The 16149-nt window shown below is 37.8% G+C and overlaps 1 protein-coding gene across 1 annotated transcript in view; it reads right to left on the bottom strand.

Annotated features, from left to right (window-relative positions):
* Vps35 (VPS35 retromer complex component) overlaps window positions 1-16149 on the bottom strand; it is a 30437-nt gene that overhangs the window by 12883 nt on the left and 1405 nt on the right. Inside the window, exons 2-10 of the mRNA XM_038312821.2 lie at window positions 11176-11274; window positions 10166-10262; window positions 8273-8396; window positions 6880-7062; window positions 4768-4981; window positions 2532-2615; window positions 1977-2086; window positions 524-620; window positions 272-420 (exon numbers count right to left, since the gene is read on the bottom strand). Of these exons, the coding sequence (XP_038168749.1) occupies window positions 272-420; window positions 524-620; window positions 1977-2086; window positions 2532-2615; window positions 4768-4981; window positions 6880-7062; window positions 8273-8396; window positions 10166-10262; window positions 11176-11274 (1157 nt within the window). The remainder of the gene's footprint in view (window positions 1-271; window positions 421-523; window positions 621-1976; window positions 2087-2531; window positions 2616-4767; window positions 4982-6879; window positions 7063-8272; window positions 8397-10165; window positions 10263-11175; window positions 11275-16149) is intronic.

Below are 16149 nucleotides of genomic sequence, written 5' to 3'. Positions count from 1 at the left end.
CTAATATTTCAAAGAACAATTGAGAAAGAAAAACAAATCCAAAACAAAAATAATGCCAAGAATTTTTTCAGAGCTGTAATAATGTTGGAGTAGACAAGATGGCTCAGCAGGTAACGGCACTTGCCCCAAGCCTAGCAACCCAAGTGCTACCTGTAGACCCCACCTGGAAAAAGAGAGAAACAACTGCAGCAGGTTCTCTGACCTCCATCCACGGTGTGTACTTTATACCCGTCCCCCGCAACAAATTAAATGTAGTTTAACTTTGACTTACTGTTCAAGGTTAAGCTTATTGAATATCTCCACTGTTGTTTCTAGAACTTTATCAACATAATCCACACGATCAGGGTAACATTTCATAGCAAGGTTAATGAGAGAGACTTGTAAAGATACAACATCCTCTGATGGCATGTCTTGTCTGGACTGCAATGTTTAGAAATCATACAATTTACTTTAAATGATTACAAAAGGATATACCAATAGAGAAGTTTCAAAATTGAGAACTTAAATAAAATGTTACACAAACCTGTATTACTGTAGCCACCTGTTGTGAAAATATGTCAAAAAGTTTAATCTCAGCTGGAATTCCAGGTCCATCTTCACGATGAGCAAATAAAGCTAATCTAAAAGAACAAAAGAAAACAAACAAAAAAACCCAACATTTATTTTAAAAGATACAGGGATCAGAGCAGTGGGATCATTTTTTTCTTTATTGCTTTTCTTTATTTTCTGAGTCTATTTCTCTTAAAACATTTATAAGGATGGTTTTTAAAATAAGAGCTACAATGTATGAATCATCTTTTTCAATCCCTTCTTAATTCAAGTTTTGTTGATGATGCCTTATTCCACTGGCAGTCTTATGTTTATTTATTTATCTACTTTATGTAGTACAGCCTGGCCAAATACAATTCATGGGTACTCCTGCCTCTACTTCCCGAGTGCTCGGGGTACAAGCATGTGCTACCACAACCCAGATTAAATAAAGGATCTTTAGGAGGTATAGAGATGGCTCAGTGCTTAACTATTCTTGGGTTTCTTGTGTTTTGTTTTGTTTTTGGGGGTTTGGTTTGGTTTGGTTTTGGTTTTTCAAGACAGGGTTTCTCTGTGTAATACTCCTGAAACAAGCTTTGTAGACCAGGTTGGCCTTGAACTCAGTGAGATCTGCCTGCTTCTGCCTCCTAGGTACTGGGAGTAAAGGTGTGCACCACTGCCCAGATTAACTATTCTTGTAGAGAATACCAGTTCAGTTCCCAGAACCTACATGGAACCACTAGATATAATAAAGTTAACTTTCATTACCTACATCATCAGCCATTCAAAATTTATCTATTACATTATCTGTCAAAAATAGAATTGAATCTACATTTTGTTATGCAGAAAGAAACTGATCAGGATTGCTAAATGACATTACTCCTACACAGCAAAATATTAAAAACTTCTTTATGAAAATGTGATAGCAGACTGATTACTTAAGCATTCTTAATCATTTACATGTTGCTACTTTAAAAACTAAATCAAGTAAGATACCATTGAAAGATAATTTATATAATTGTGAAAATTTTGTTCTTCAATAGACTTTGGAGTCATAAGAGTCAAGGGAAGGTCTGTATAATGTCCCCCTATTAGTTAGAGGATTGAAGATGCTCAGTGTGAACTAGGTGTGATGGCTCACATCCAATCCCAGCACTTGAATTGAGACAACAGAATCAGAAATTCAAAGTCATCCTCAAGTACATAGTAAGTTTGAGACAGACTGGGCTACAACAAAAAACTTAAACAATTAGCATCTCCATACACCTTCAAATATTCACACCTAAGCCAGGCAAACACTAACTAGATATTAAAAAGCTAAATAATCTGTAGCAAAATCACATTAAAATCAATAATAAAAGGCATTGCAAAAGCAAACAATTCATGAAAATGTTGTAAATTCTTATTTCCATTTCAGAGCTTTTACCCTTCAGTGCTAACAGTCTTACCTGTCAATTAAAGCAATAATTATGTTCTTCACATTGACATTTTGATGTAACTCAGCACACGCTCTAAGAAAAGGATTCAAAGTTTGGAGATGGAACTCATCCGGAAAAACCTAAAAATCAAGGAAAAAAAAAAATGCTTCACAAAATATTCTGATCTTATGAATGGTATATAAAGTCACTATTTATGAAAAATTTTTAGATAATTAAAATCAAAACCATAAATATTCTACTATCAGTATACAACTAAAATTAAATCCAATGAGACCTAGAAAACTCAAGATTATTTTCCTACGTTTTTGAGAAACAAAACAAAACAAAACAAATTGTTAGTACAAAGATCAAGTTTCAAAATAGAAATTTCTGGAGGAAATTTTTTATTCAGGAAAAATTTTTCTTCTAATTTTCTGAGACATGGTCTAGGCACATCGTCAAGCTGACCTTGAATGCAGGGCTCTCTGTAAGCAGCTAGCACATGTGTCCTATACGTGGGCCTATGATTTTTTTCTCCCCCAATGAAAATTAATAAAAATCCTTTTAAGAAATGTTCTTCCTTACCTGAATAATACATTCCATGAGATACTCCTGAGCCAAAGCATCTCTACAATTCACAACTTGCTCCAAAATGCCTGTTAAAACAATCTGAAAATAGCAAAGAAAAAACAAACCAAAAAACCCATGTAAGTTAAAAATCATTTTGAAAATCCCAAACTAAAAAAAAAACCACCAAAAAAACCCCATAAACTAAAAAACATTTTGAAAATCCCAAACTACTCTTCTAGTAACATGCTGAAGTTGAAAATGATATTGTCTATTGCTCTCATCCACACTTCATGCTCAACTTTAAAAATTAGCTTACTTTTAAATATAAGTTGGTTATATAAAAAAGTAAGTTTTTTAATAGTCTGTGGTTTTGTGTGTGTGTGTGTGTGTGTGTGTGTGTGTGTGTGTGCGTGTGTGTGTCCTAACAAGTCTTCATGCAATCCAAGATCTCTTTTAGGACTTTTAGATTGTATGTAAGTAAGTCTCTGATCAACTTTTCTAGAGTTTCTACACAGTGTGAGCAATGGCCCAAGTCTTAAGAGTTCCTTTGTTTAAACATAAGTGGATATTCAATTGTTCCAGAGTCATTTACTAAGGCAGTTTGCTTGGGCAGGCATCGCAGCATATGCCTTTAATCCCAACACTCAGGCTTTAATCCCAACACTCAGGAGGCAGATCTCTGTGAGTTTGAAGTCATCCTGGTCTACACAGTAAGCTCCAGGATAGCCAGGGCTACAGAGAGACCAACCCTGCCTGCCTGAATGAATGAATGAATGAATGAATGAATGAATGAATAAACAGGCTGCTGCTTAACCTTCATAAAAATTAACTGGAGTGTAGGGCTAAATATGTAACTCAGTTGGCAGAGTGAGTCTGTAGCATGCATAAATCCCTGGATTTGATAGCAGTACCATAGAGACCAGATAGCAATCCCAACACTCAAGTACACTTAGGAAGAACAGAAGTTCAAAACCATCCTTGACTACATAGTGAGCTGGAAGATAGCCTGGACTATTTAAGATTGTCATGAGACAGGGAGAGGGAAAAAGAGGTAAATATGTGAAATCTATAATGAACTATCTAATCCACAGATTGGCAAATCTAACTCCCTGTCTACATTTAGGGGGGGTTTTATTGTATTTGGGAGGGTATGGGTCCAAATTCAGACCCTTAAGTATGTGGTAATAGCCATACCACTGAGCTATCTCTAAAATTTCAATGGGACCAAGCCCTGCCCAACTCATCTTCTTTTTTTTAAAAAAAAAAAAAAATGTATTTACTTATTATGTATACAATATTCTCTCTGCATGTATGCCTGAAGGCCAGAAGAGGGCACCAGACCTCATCACAGATGGTTGCAAGCCACCATGTGGTTGCTGGGAATTGAACTCAGGACCTTTGGAAGAGCAGGCAATGCTCTTAACCTCTGAGCCATCTCTCCAGCCACCCTACTCATCTTCTTAATGTTTTGGCTGCTTTTGGCCTATAGCCATCTAGTTTACTAGTTATAACTTAATAACTTTCAAAGCTCAAAAATACTTACCATCTAGTCTTTTACAGGAAAAGTTCTCTGGGAACTGTTAAAGCCATTGGCTGCTCTTCTAGAGAACCTGGGTTCAATTCCCAGCACCCACATGGTGGCTCACAACCACCTTTAACTCCAGTCCTAGGGAATGTGACCCCTCTTTTGGCCTCCTTGGGCACAGGCACAGACACATATTCAAGGGGGGAAACCCACTTGCAATTGTTTAAAGTTTGCTGATCTCTACTTTAATTCCTCTTCAATGACCTGTGTCTGTCCTTTCTGTCACCTTCCTTCCATGCATCTCTCCACTGGTATGTGTCAATACCACAAACTACCTCCACGCTTCAGTCAAAGTGCATTCAGGTGCTACAAAGAGTAGGACTTTTGTAGAACCTAAATGTCCCACTCTTTCAAAACTGCTGCGGGTACAAGTTCTCTGCTTTTTCTCGTGTATTTTAGAACCAGTTTGCTGACTTTTAAGATAAGTGACAGAGAGGTAGGTATGACCGAGACCGCACAAATCTATAGTTGGATTTAAGAAAAACTGTGACCTTCACGATACTGAGTTTCCAGCCCATAAACATGCCAGCACTTTTAACTAGGTCTTTTTAAGTGAAAAAGAGTTAAAAATATTTTTTTCAATTTAACATTTAAATATATTTTAAGGTAAGATTTCTGTTTATATTGCACAATGTAAGAAAAGGTGTCAACAAAAGAAGTAAGAACCTGTTTGTAACGTTCCACATTTACACCTTCCAGCTGGCTAAGCCGCACCAAATTTGTTCCCACTAAAATTCTCAGTTCTTGTCGCTCCCGCTCCCTTTTTTCTCTATCTCGGCTATGTCCTTGATGTTGCATCCGCACCCAGAGTTTGTTCATTTCTGCAAAGTTGAGCAGCACAAAGTCCATGGAGTCACTGATATCACCAGTTGTTTCTTCACTGCCAAGGAAAGAATTTTAAAAATCTTTAAGTGTAACGGTATCGATTTACTCTTCTTCCATTCTTTTCTACTTATGCTTCAAAGAGCCACTTTCAACTTCATTTAATTGGCTTAATTTCAAGAACAGATTCTAGCATAAAAAGTAAACACTAGGGGAACACCAACACATTTTAAAAGGGCAACTTTCCATGGCCCCGTACTCTGAGCTTGTGGGACTTGGTCTTCAGCAACTCACTCCCTAAAATACAAACGACGTCTCAGTTGGCAGCACACGTGCTAAAAGTGGAAGAGCAGAGGTTAGCACGGCCCCTGCAGTGACGCGCACACCTGGGAAGTAGCACAGACAAGGCTTAACTTGGTGCTGGCAGCTGTGTCACTCGTTAGCTACTGCAAACGAGAGTGGGGACACTGAGGAGGGGTCAGAACGCAGGGCACTGCACTCCTAAACACGACTGCGTCCCAGCTCCCACCATGAAGAACTCAACTACAGCCAGAGGGTGATGGCGCACACCCTGAATCCCAGCACTTGGGAGGCAGAAGCTGAATCTTTTCATACACAGAGAGAACTAATGTTCAACAAACTGGTTAAAAACATAAAAAATAAATAAATAAAACACAAAGAGACCCCAAAATTTGACATTTAGGGTATATTAATAACTGCCATTTTTATTATTGAATATTTTGAATTCAAATGAAATATAAGCTTTGTGAAGAAAGATACCATAATCTTATTTTTCTACATCTTCCAAGACAGGGAACTTCATTTTCAAATATTTTACTGAGTGCCTAATGTTTAAAATTTAGAGTCAAATTTAATAAAGAAAAAACAGCAGCATCCTCTCTATGTACCACTAAATCCTTTCTGTGTGGTTTTACTTTGCTGTCACACATTGCTGTATAATAATTGTCATTATTATTTAAAGTAGATGATCCTTGATATAGAGGCATAAGTCTGTAATATGGGTTTGGGAGACAAAGACAAGAGGATTGCGCATTCAAGGCAAGCATGAATTATATAGTGAGAATCTGTTTCAAAATAAAAGAATGAAGAGGGTGTGAGGTGGTTCAGAGGACAGAGGCATTTGCAACACAAGCCTGCTGGTCTGAATTTGGTTCCCAGAACCCACATTAAAGGTAGAAGGAAAGAACCAACTCCAGAAAGTTATCCTCTGACCTCCATACGCATACTATGGAACACATTCCCATACATACACATCATCACACACACCATGTTTTAAGGGACTGATGCACATACTAAAATCTACTGATTTATTTGTCTTAGAAATTTAAAAAATAGATAAACTTTAAATAAAAGGAAATTATCGGTCCTTTAATGTAGGGACCTATCACATAAAAAGTTCACTACACCTAGCTTACTATCTGCCATCACTGTGAGAAAAAAGTGTCGTGGATTTTAATAATAGAATAGAGGCCACAAAAGAAAAAGAGGTTTCCACACATTATTATGATTTTCACTAATTAACACCATTAAAAGTCATACTTATGAAGAAATATAATGTAATGGGAAAATGTTATAAACATTAGAGGCCTATAACCCCACCACTTGAGAGGCCAGCCTGGCCAACACAGTGAGTACCAGCCACTCAAGGCTACATAGCAAAATCCTGTCTCAAAACAAATTAAATATTAAATTTTAAAAAGCAAATTCCAATCCAAAGAATTTTTCCAAATACATACTTGAATATGAATACATTTTGCATCAAACCATACATACTGAATTAGTTCTATATCTCAATGGAAATCTAGACACAAAATGCTACATGAATTTGAATGGGAAAATTACTGACAATTTACATTCTTATTTTTGTATACTTTTCTATAATTTTTGGACATTTTATTATGGGAAAAACAGCACAACTAAACCAAGATTGCTTACTCTGCTGGCTCCCCTTCATCAGGTAAAATGTTCCTAGTACACTGAAGAAGATAGTTTCGGAGAAACAAACCCCTCAGTGGATGCTGCACACCACGACACATTTCTACCAAGTCTTTCAAAATATCTTTCCTGGACTGAGGAAATGACTTGACATATACAACTCCAACTGTGATCAGCAGATAACTAGGAAATAAGAAAATACATTTGATTAGAGGCAGAATATGTGAAAACCTGATTGTGTCCAAACACACTACACACATATTAAATAAACAAGACAGAAACTATGTTGTCTTCAACAGTATTGTTTATGGAGAGAAAATCATCTGACTTTAAATATAAAACTAAAAATTTTTTTTAAAAAAAATAGTATCACTGACTGATCCCAGTGTCAGGCCCCTACCCATGAAGAATATGATCAAAGACACCTAGAGGATAACTGAAGCTGAAGCTAGTGTGCACCGTTCCTTCCCCACTTTATTAGCCGAGGTGGACAACCACAGCAGCTAACACGCAGCTGCAGCAGTACACTGTACTAAGAGACAACGAGTGAGTGTCTCCCCCGCTTACAATGTGAAACTGAGGAAGCACTGGCTATAGTGCTGATTCACAGTCCCAGGGAAACAACAAAAGTTATAGCAAGCTACTTAGAATGGTGCACAATTTTAAACCTAATTACTTCTAGGATTTTCCTATTTAATATTCTTAGACTATGGTAACCATGGTTGCTTGTGGGAACTACTACTGATTCTTCTGTTTTGATTCTCCCATACACATCTGCTCTTTCTCACTATGTAGCTCCTAGCTGACTTGTTATATAAACCAGGCTGCCCTTCAACTTGCAGCAATGCCTCCAAGTGCTGGATTTACAGATATATGCCACTGTGTCTGTTTTTTAATAAAGCCAGTGTAAGCTAGTCATGGTGTCTCACACCTGTATTCCCAGCATTTGATAAACAGAGCCAGAAGGTTCATGAATTCAGGGCAAAAAGATTTTGTCTGAAAAAAAGTCACACACAGACAGAATATTGTATACACAATAAATAAATAAATAGATAGATAAATAAATAAATAAATATTTTTTAGAAAATGGGGCTGGAGAGATGACTCAGCAGTTAAGAGCATTGCCTGCTCTTCCAAAGGTCCTGAGTTCAATTCCCAGCAACCACATGGTGGCTCGCAACCATCCGTAATGAGGTCTGGTGCCCTCTTCTGGCCTGCGGACATACACAAAAAAGAGAGAGATTTCTAAAAAGAAAAAAAAATACTATTCAAGGCAAGAAATGCAAAGGTGAGTTTTCAACAATAATTATTCATCAGATGAGACTTCACTGGCTACTACACCACCCAACACAAAGCCTCAAAAGTATAGATATAAAAGACCTTCATTACTTACAGCCTTGGAATAATGTTTCCAGCATACTGTACAAGTTCATAGAGATCTGCCACTTTTCTTCCTTTAGCAAACTCATCAGTCAGATAAACCTCCAAATAGTGCAGTTCATCAGAAATAGCCATATCTTTTAATTGTGATTAAGGATTAAGAACAAAGGTAAATCAATAAAGAAAACAACTCTTCAACTACTTGTTGGAATAATTAAAACTATCGGGCAGGGCTAATGACGTAGCTCAGTAGTGCCAGCACTTACCTCTCATGAGAAAGGCTTTGTGTTCAATTTCCATCACCATCAAAACAAAAACAAAAAAAATGCCCACACTTTCAGACTCCTGGCATAGAGAGGTACATGCCTATGATCCCAGCCACTCATGAGGCTGCAGCTGCAGGATCATGCATTCAAAAGAAAACCCACTGGGAAGGTATTTTACACTTAGGCTTCCAATAATAATGAATGTTTAAAGGGAAGATAAAATTTCAATTGGCTTTTATTGCTTTAAAAATAAAGATCTGCTGGTCTGTAGAAATGGTTCAGCTCACCGGCCACTCTTGCCAATGACCTGGGTTCAATTCCCAGTACATACATGATGGCTCACCACCATCTCTAATTCCAGTTCCAGGGAATCTAATGCCCTCTTCTGACAACTCTGGGCACCAGCATGCATGTGATGCACATACATACATACTGGCAAATTGTCATACACATAAAAATAAATTTTAAAAAAAATTTCAAGCTGGTGTAGTAGCACAAATCTGAAACCAGCACTTAGTCAGGAGGATAGTGAGTTCAAAGCCAGTCTGACCTATACCATAATAAATACACTGTCTCAAAAAAACTCTAGCTACTTGGGAGGCTTAAAGAGAGGATCAGCTAAACCCAAGAATTCAAGACCAGTCTCCTTATCTTAAAAAGGGGGCAGGAGGAGAGGCTGCCAGGCATTGTGGCATGCACCTGTAATTCCAGCACACAGCAGGCAGATGCAAGAGGATCACTGTGAGCTAAGAGACCAAGCAAGGCTACACAGCAAGATCCTGCCTCTAAAATCACGACAAAATCCAAAAAAATGCCACTTACCAGCCTCAATATTTTTTTCAAAAATTGAGATATAAGAGCAATCTAGTTAAAAAAAAAAGTTAAGCATATGAGTATAGATTTAGTTTAATTGGAAAACTGCTTGCCTAAAATTAGAGTCAACAGCCAACATTAGAAGAAAAGAAAGAAAGAAAAAAAAGATGGGGTGGGAAGAGATTAATGTTTACAAAAAAGGTTACTCTGAAAGCAATTTTCCTTTTCTCATTTAGATTATCTGCCTGTAGGAGGACTATTTTGTCTGAAAAATAAAAGAACAATTAACTCTAGAAATTTTTAACAAGAAAAAAATAAAAGCTAGATATGATAGTTCATACCTATAACTTAGGAGATTGAGGTAGGAGGACTGAGTTTGAGATTAGCCTGGGCTAAGGAAATAAAGAAACCATTTTTAAAAAGAAGAGGAGAAGGAGCGGAAGCAGGAGGACTGGTTGCTATTCCAGAGGACCTGGGTTTGAGTTCCAGTACCCACACAGTGGTTTACAAACATCTGTAATTCCAGTTCCAGAGAATCTGATGCCCTCTTCTGGCCTTTGCAGGCACTAGTCATGACTGTGGCACACATTCATACATACATTACAGACAGATAGACAAAACATTCACACATATAAAGGAAAACAAATCCTAAAAAAAAAAAAATTTAAACTATAGGGGATTCCTCCTTGGAGGCCTTCACACTCTCAAGGGTTCTTCTCTTACTTTTCCTTAATAAGTGTGTATTGGTTCTGCTTTTATATATCCAGCAACAACAACAAAATTGGCCTTATCAAGAAATAAATATGGCTTCAACATTGAAAAGATACAAAGTTCATAGTAACTCTTTGGTGACAGCATAGAGGTGCGGAGCTCCCCAAGCATGTTGGAGGCGTGTTTCAGAGCATCCATCAGCTTGTTTTTGTCCTACAATAGCAAGAGAAATAATGCGAATGCTTAGTTTAACTAAACATTTATCTTGTATCTATTTAACTAAAGATCTGTTAGTGAGTTTTTAGAGTCTACAGCACTTATTTTAGACACATAAAAATCAACTTCACAAGTCTCTCCTTGCTTTGGGGGAGGGAGGTAATTCCTCACCAGGACCCCAAATTTTGCAAGGCTTCCATAACTAAGAATGTATAGAGTAACTTCAAACTTCAAACTTCTCACCCTCCAGAGACTAGGGAACTAGTTCTAATAGTTCACACTTGACCTATAGTGAAGAGAGTGGGTATGCTAAGTTTCTTCCCACGGTAAATACCCTAACAATGGCTTTGTCACAGAGCATTAGGCTCTTGGCAGTTTCTGTAAGTCTTTCTTTGTGATCTTTGAAGCTTTAAAACCATCATATGCCACCCCACTTCACTCATAGTTACAATTTTTAACATCTGTGAGCTGTCTTGTACAGCTTAAAGTACTTGTCCATTTGGTTCAACTCTTCAAAACATTAACACAGAATATAAAGGACCTAAGCAGAGTGTTCCTATCTTTAGACTATAAAAACATATAAACAGGGATATGTGTAATTTCTGTTTTCATGTTTTAAGGGTCTCAAATATAAACAGAAGTGGTTTCAAGTTCTTGATCCTCTTCTGCCTCCAGAGATCAACACCATCACATGTATCTTTAAGTATAGTTTTTAAGCTAGTTCCTATAATAAAAGTACATATTCAAAAGTTCTCAGGATACTCAGGTGAAAACACATAACTGAATAATTCAAGCTGAGGCATTCAAATACATTAATTCATTCATTAAGTATTTATAGAACACTCATTATATATTACATCTTTCTCAGGTCTAAGGTATACTACTGTATCTCTCACATTTTCATTCTTACCAGGCATCTTTTCATCTGGAATGACTGAACCTTCACAGCCTGGATGGCTTCATCCAAGAGTTTTTCCTGCTCATCCTGGGGTGACTGCTGTGTTGTAGGCTGAAATGAAGATTGTAAAAACACTTTCATTAGTGGCTCATAAGAACTTTCTCCTAGCCAAAAAAGTTATTTCTGTAATTCTAGTCATAGTCCTTTTCCAAAATTTTTACATAAGGTTCGTTTCAACTCCATAGCTCAAACTAATTTGTCAACTTAACTGGCTCAAAATATCTGGCCTCAGCCTGGTGTGATGATGCATGACTTTAATCCTAGCACTTGGAAGGCAGAAGCAGGCACATCTGTGAGTTTGAGGCCAGCCTAATCTACATAGTGAGTACCAGGACAGCAAGACCTATATAGTGAGACCCTGTCTCAAAATGATAGAGCTAGACAGACAGACAGACAGACAGACAGACAGACAGACAGACAGACCAAAAGTATCAAAAAATTGTGGCAGTAGTTTATGGCTATGGCTATGTTCTGTTAATATGCTCTAAACAAAAATTGAAGCATAGCTGTATGGACAAGCTATTTCTTATATGAAGCCTAGTATACTCCAAATTTTTAAGACCTTCTCTTCCCTCCCAACTACTTTCACCTACATTTTAATCTACTTTTACACCAAGAAAAAAGTTTATAAGAACACAGCAGCCTCTTCCCTTATAACAAAAACCAAACAACTTGGAAATAAAATAGCTGGAATTGCTAATGACTTACAATAGAAAATAGTAAAGACAGTCTCCTCAAATACCTACTATTTCAAAACCACAGATAAACAGAAAAAAAAAAAATCTACTCCTCCATGCCATCAGCAAAACTGCTTAAAAAATTAACTCATTCTCCCTGTCAAGCAGAATTAACTAATATTTCATGTTAAATAACACCATGTTTACATTACTACCACAGCATGCCTAACAATGTAATTATATATAATCATGTTTGAGATCCAATATACACAATGTGTGCTTTATAAATGTTCACTGCACAGATTAACTGATTCTAGACCTTTCAGATCATATATCTGATTTAAACCAGATTGATAGGAAGTAAAAATACACAATAGGTTATCATTAAGCCATAAAAAGGTCTCTAGTATTGAAACATGCATATTATATTATATAAATAAACACAGGAAACATTACAGCAAATGAAAGAAGTCCGACACAAATGCATGCTATGAGACTTCACTTAAGTGAAATTTCTTAAACAGATCTAATTTAGAGAAGGAAAAGTGAGCAAATCACCTATAGAACTTTCTATTGAGGTAGTAAAAATATTTTGGAACAAAAGGGAAAGTATCAGAAAATCAGACTTGCTTATTTTATATAAAGTTCGTTTAAAAATTTTAAGACTGACTGGAAAAGTACCTCTCTACATAATGAATTAGAAAAAGTAGAAGGATTTACACATAAACATGAAAGTACAATTTCATGTTTCAAATCTAAGACAATCAAAATACTTTATTAAGATTAAACAGCAAAAAAATCCACTTCTGAAATACAAGGGTTTATAAAACTTAAAAGCTTTGCTTATAAAACCTAAAAGCTTAGTTTAATTTTGGATTGAATACTGTGTCTTGGTTTAATTTTGGATAATGAAAAAAACTGAGTAATAAGCGATGTCATGCACCTCCCTGTACTGTTTCTGCCAATAAAACTAGTAAAATGAGTTTTCTCACAGCTACTTCTTCTCCAGAATAATAACTAAGGGGCTGAAGGATAACCCTGTGGTTAGAGTGACCAGTGCTCCTACAGAAGATCTGAGTTCAATTCTTAGCTCCTACACAGTAGGAGCCTCACAACCAACTGTAACTTCGACTCCAGGAATCCAACACCTCTGGCCTCCACAGGCACCTGCATACACATGCACATGCAAACATACATGCACATCATTAATTTTTTAATTCAAATATTTATTTTAATTATAAATGAATTTCAAAGAAAGCAAGTGTCTTAACTTTAAAGAAACATTAATCTATATAGGAGAAATATTAGCATAAAATGTTTTTTCAGAAGTAAAAAGGACAGTAGCATTTAAGGAATCGAACTTAAACTAGATATGGTGGCTCATGCCTATAATCTCAGCATCCTGGAGGTTGAAGATTACAAATTCAAAGCCAGTCCCAGCTACAGAGTAAACCCTGCTAAAAAGAAAAAGAAAGACCAAAAACAAAACAAAGCTTAAAAAGATTCCAAATGAATGAAAAATGATTTTTCTTCTGTCAAAGTGTGATGTAGCCCTGAATTTACTTTGTAGCTGAGGATGGCCCTGAATGTCTCATCTTCCTGTCTACTCTGTCCTGATTTGCATAATGCTGTGGCTAGAACCTGAGGGCTTCACATATGCTAGGCAGACATTCACACTCAAACGCAATGAAATTTACTAAACATTGGCTAGTACTCTAAGTACTTTGGAAATCAATCTTCATATGGGTGTGTGTGTGTGTGTGTGTGTGTGTGTGTGTGTATTATGTATGTATATACACAGAAGTGTGTGTGCTTTGTATCTAAATGCAAAAGAGTTTACAAAAGCTCAAAGTCAACTCAGAAGCAGTGATATAGGACTTTTAAGATTTAACATGTTTAATTGTATATATAGATGAATATAGCTATAGATATATATCTGTGTGGGAGCATGTGGAAGTGAATGCCCACAGATACAGCGTGGAGGATCACAGAGCGCTAGAGTGTTGGGTAGCTGTGAGCCACCCAACAAAGATACTGAACTTGGGTCTCCTGCAAGAGTAAATGCTTGTAACTGTTGAGCTACCCTCCAGTGCTAGAACAGTTTTATAGCAGCAAGATCTACCACAAGAGTGCACTGCGCAGTGAGCATCGCCTTCCACACAGAGTGTACTGCGCAGTGAGCATCGCCTTCCTCACAGAGTGCACTGCGCAGTGAGCATCGCCTTCCACAGAGTGCACTCCGCAGTGAGCATCGCCTTCCACACAGAGTGCACTGCGCAGTGAACATCGCCTTCCACAGAGTGCACTGTGCAGTGAGCATCGCCTTCCACACAGAGTGCACTGCGCAGTGAGCATCGCCTTCCACACAGAGTGCACTGTGCAGTGAACATCGCCTTCCACACAGAGTGCACTCACTGCGCAGTGAGCATCGCCTTCCACACAGAGTGCACTGTACAGTGAGCATCACCTTCCAGAGTGCACTGCGCAGTGCGCATCGCCTTCCACACAGAGTGCACTGTACAGTGAGCATCGCCTTCCAGAGTGCACTGTACAGTGCGCATCGCCTTCCACACAGAGTGCACTGTACAGTGAGCATCGCCTTCCAGAGTGCACTGCGCAGTGAGCATCGCCTTCCACACAGAGTGCACTGCACAGTGAACATCGCCTTCCACACAGAGTGCACTCACTGCGCAGTGAGCATCGCCTTCCACACAGAGTGCACTGTACAGTGAGCATCGCCTTCCAAAGTGCACTGCGCAGTGAGCATCGCCTTCCATCTCCAAACATCTTCACCTTTCCAAATGGAGACTGTACCCACTGAAGCTAGCAACACTCCCAAACACCGCAATGTCCCTCAGGCAAGCAATTTTACTACTATATTTATATGCATGGAATTATGCAGCATTTTTCCTTTGTGTCTGGCTTATTTCATTTAGAGTTATGTTCAAGGTTCATCTGTATGAAAGTATTTGTCAGAATTTCCCTCCTTTTAAAGACTGTATGTGTGTGTGCATATATGTGTATATATGTTTATATTTACATATACACATGTACTGGTTCACTCACCTATAGAAATATGGACTGTTCCCAGCTTTGTGTGTAAATAACCTTTACTACGCAGCTATAAAATGGACTATAAGAGGGCACACATTTTTTGGTATAGACTTGGGAAATAAAACAGCACACAAAGTTCTGAATGTGTAACTTAGTAATAAAGACTTCGTAAGCGTTAGTTATTAGCATGTTCCTTTTAAATGAAAGCATTACCCCTACTGGTTGTAGGAACTATTTGTTGGTCAATTTTCCCACTGATAGGCTGCAGATGTAATATGACAACACAACACAAAGCAACAGTAAGATGAAAACTAATCCCGTAAAGACACCACATCTGATCATGTTGATGAGAATGGTAGTTAAAACTGGTTTGGTTAAGGAACAAATACTTCAGAGGATGATGAGTGAACAGAAACTTTAAAACAATCTGGGCTAGGGAATTTGTGTTGGAGTTTATATCTAGTAGGCGGAAGGCCTTGGGTTCAATCCCTAGAACTGCAAAAAGAAATAAGCAAACAACAAAAGCCCTACACTTTTGAATTCCATACGTACACTAACTTAACAACACCCCAAAAGTCTTAGGAGGGAGCACACCAGGAACACTAAACAGCAATATTCTTTTCTCTCCATGCTGAGAATTCCTGCCCGTTCTCCTCAGAATCTGTTCACATTACCTCCCAAAGTCTTCCCCAAGCTCCCGACACAACTCTATCATATCATAATCCCAAAGTACTGTACTACAGTGTGTTTCAAAAGCATGTCTTCTCCACCAGATGATTTGTGAGTTGAACAGGACTCAGGATTTCTAGGTGGAAAGCGCCAAGGAGACCAACACTCGTTTCCAGATGCAAAGGTAAGACTCAAAGACTGTGTTCCCGCTCAGACCCCGAAGACTGCCTATGACAGAACTGATACCTAGGTTTGGGTTCTCAATAAAGTTTACAGGAAAATCTGCTCCAGCCTGGCTCACCCAGCACATGAATGGAGTCTGAAGGGTATCCACAAATGCTTTGTGTTACACTCTACGCCAACTAGGAAGTGTTGAAAAAACAAATTCTAAAGTTAAACTACACACCGGTCATGTACAAAATCTGGACTGCAAAAGTTCTGAGAGAAAAAAAAAAACATCTGGTAAGACAAAATATATTAAAGTAGTACACATCAAAGATTTAGCAAATTGTGGGAGCAAATGTTC

The sequence above is a fragment of the Arvicola amphibius genome, chromosome 15 (assembly GCF_903992535.2).
Source record: "Arvicola amphibius chromosome 15, mArvAmp1.2, whole genome shotgun sequence".
NCBI lineage: Eukaryota > Metazoa > Chordata > Mammalia > Rodentia > Cricetidae > Arvicola > Arvicola amphibius.
This window is presented reverse-complemented; position numbering and strand designations above follow the sequence as displayed.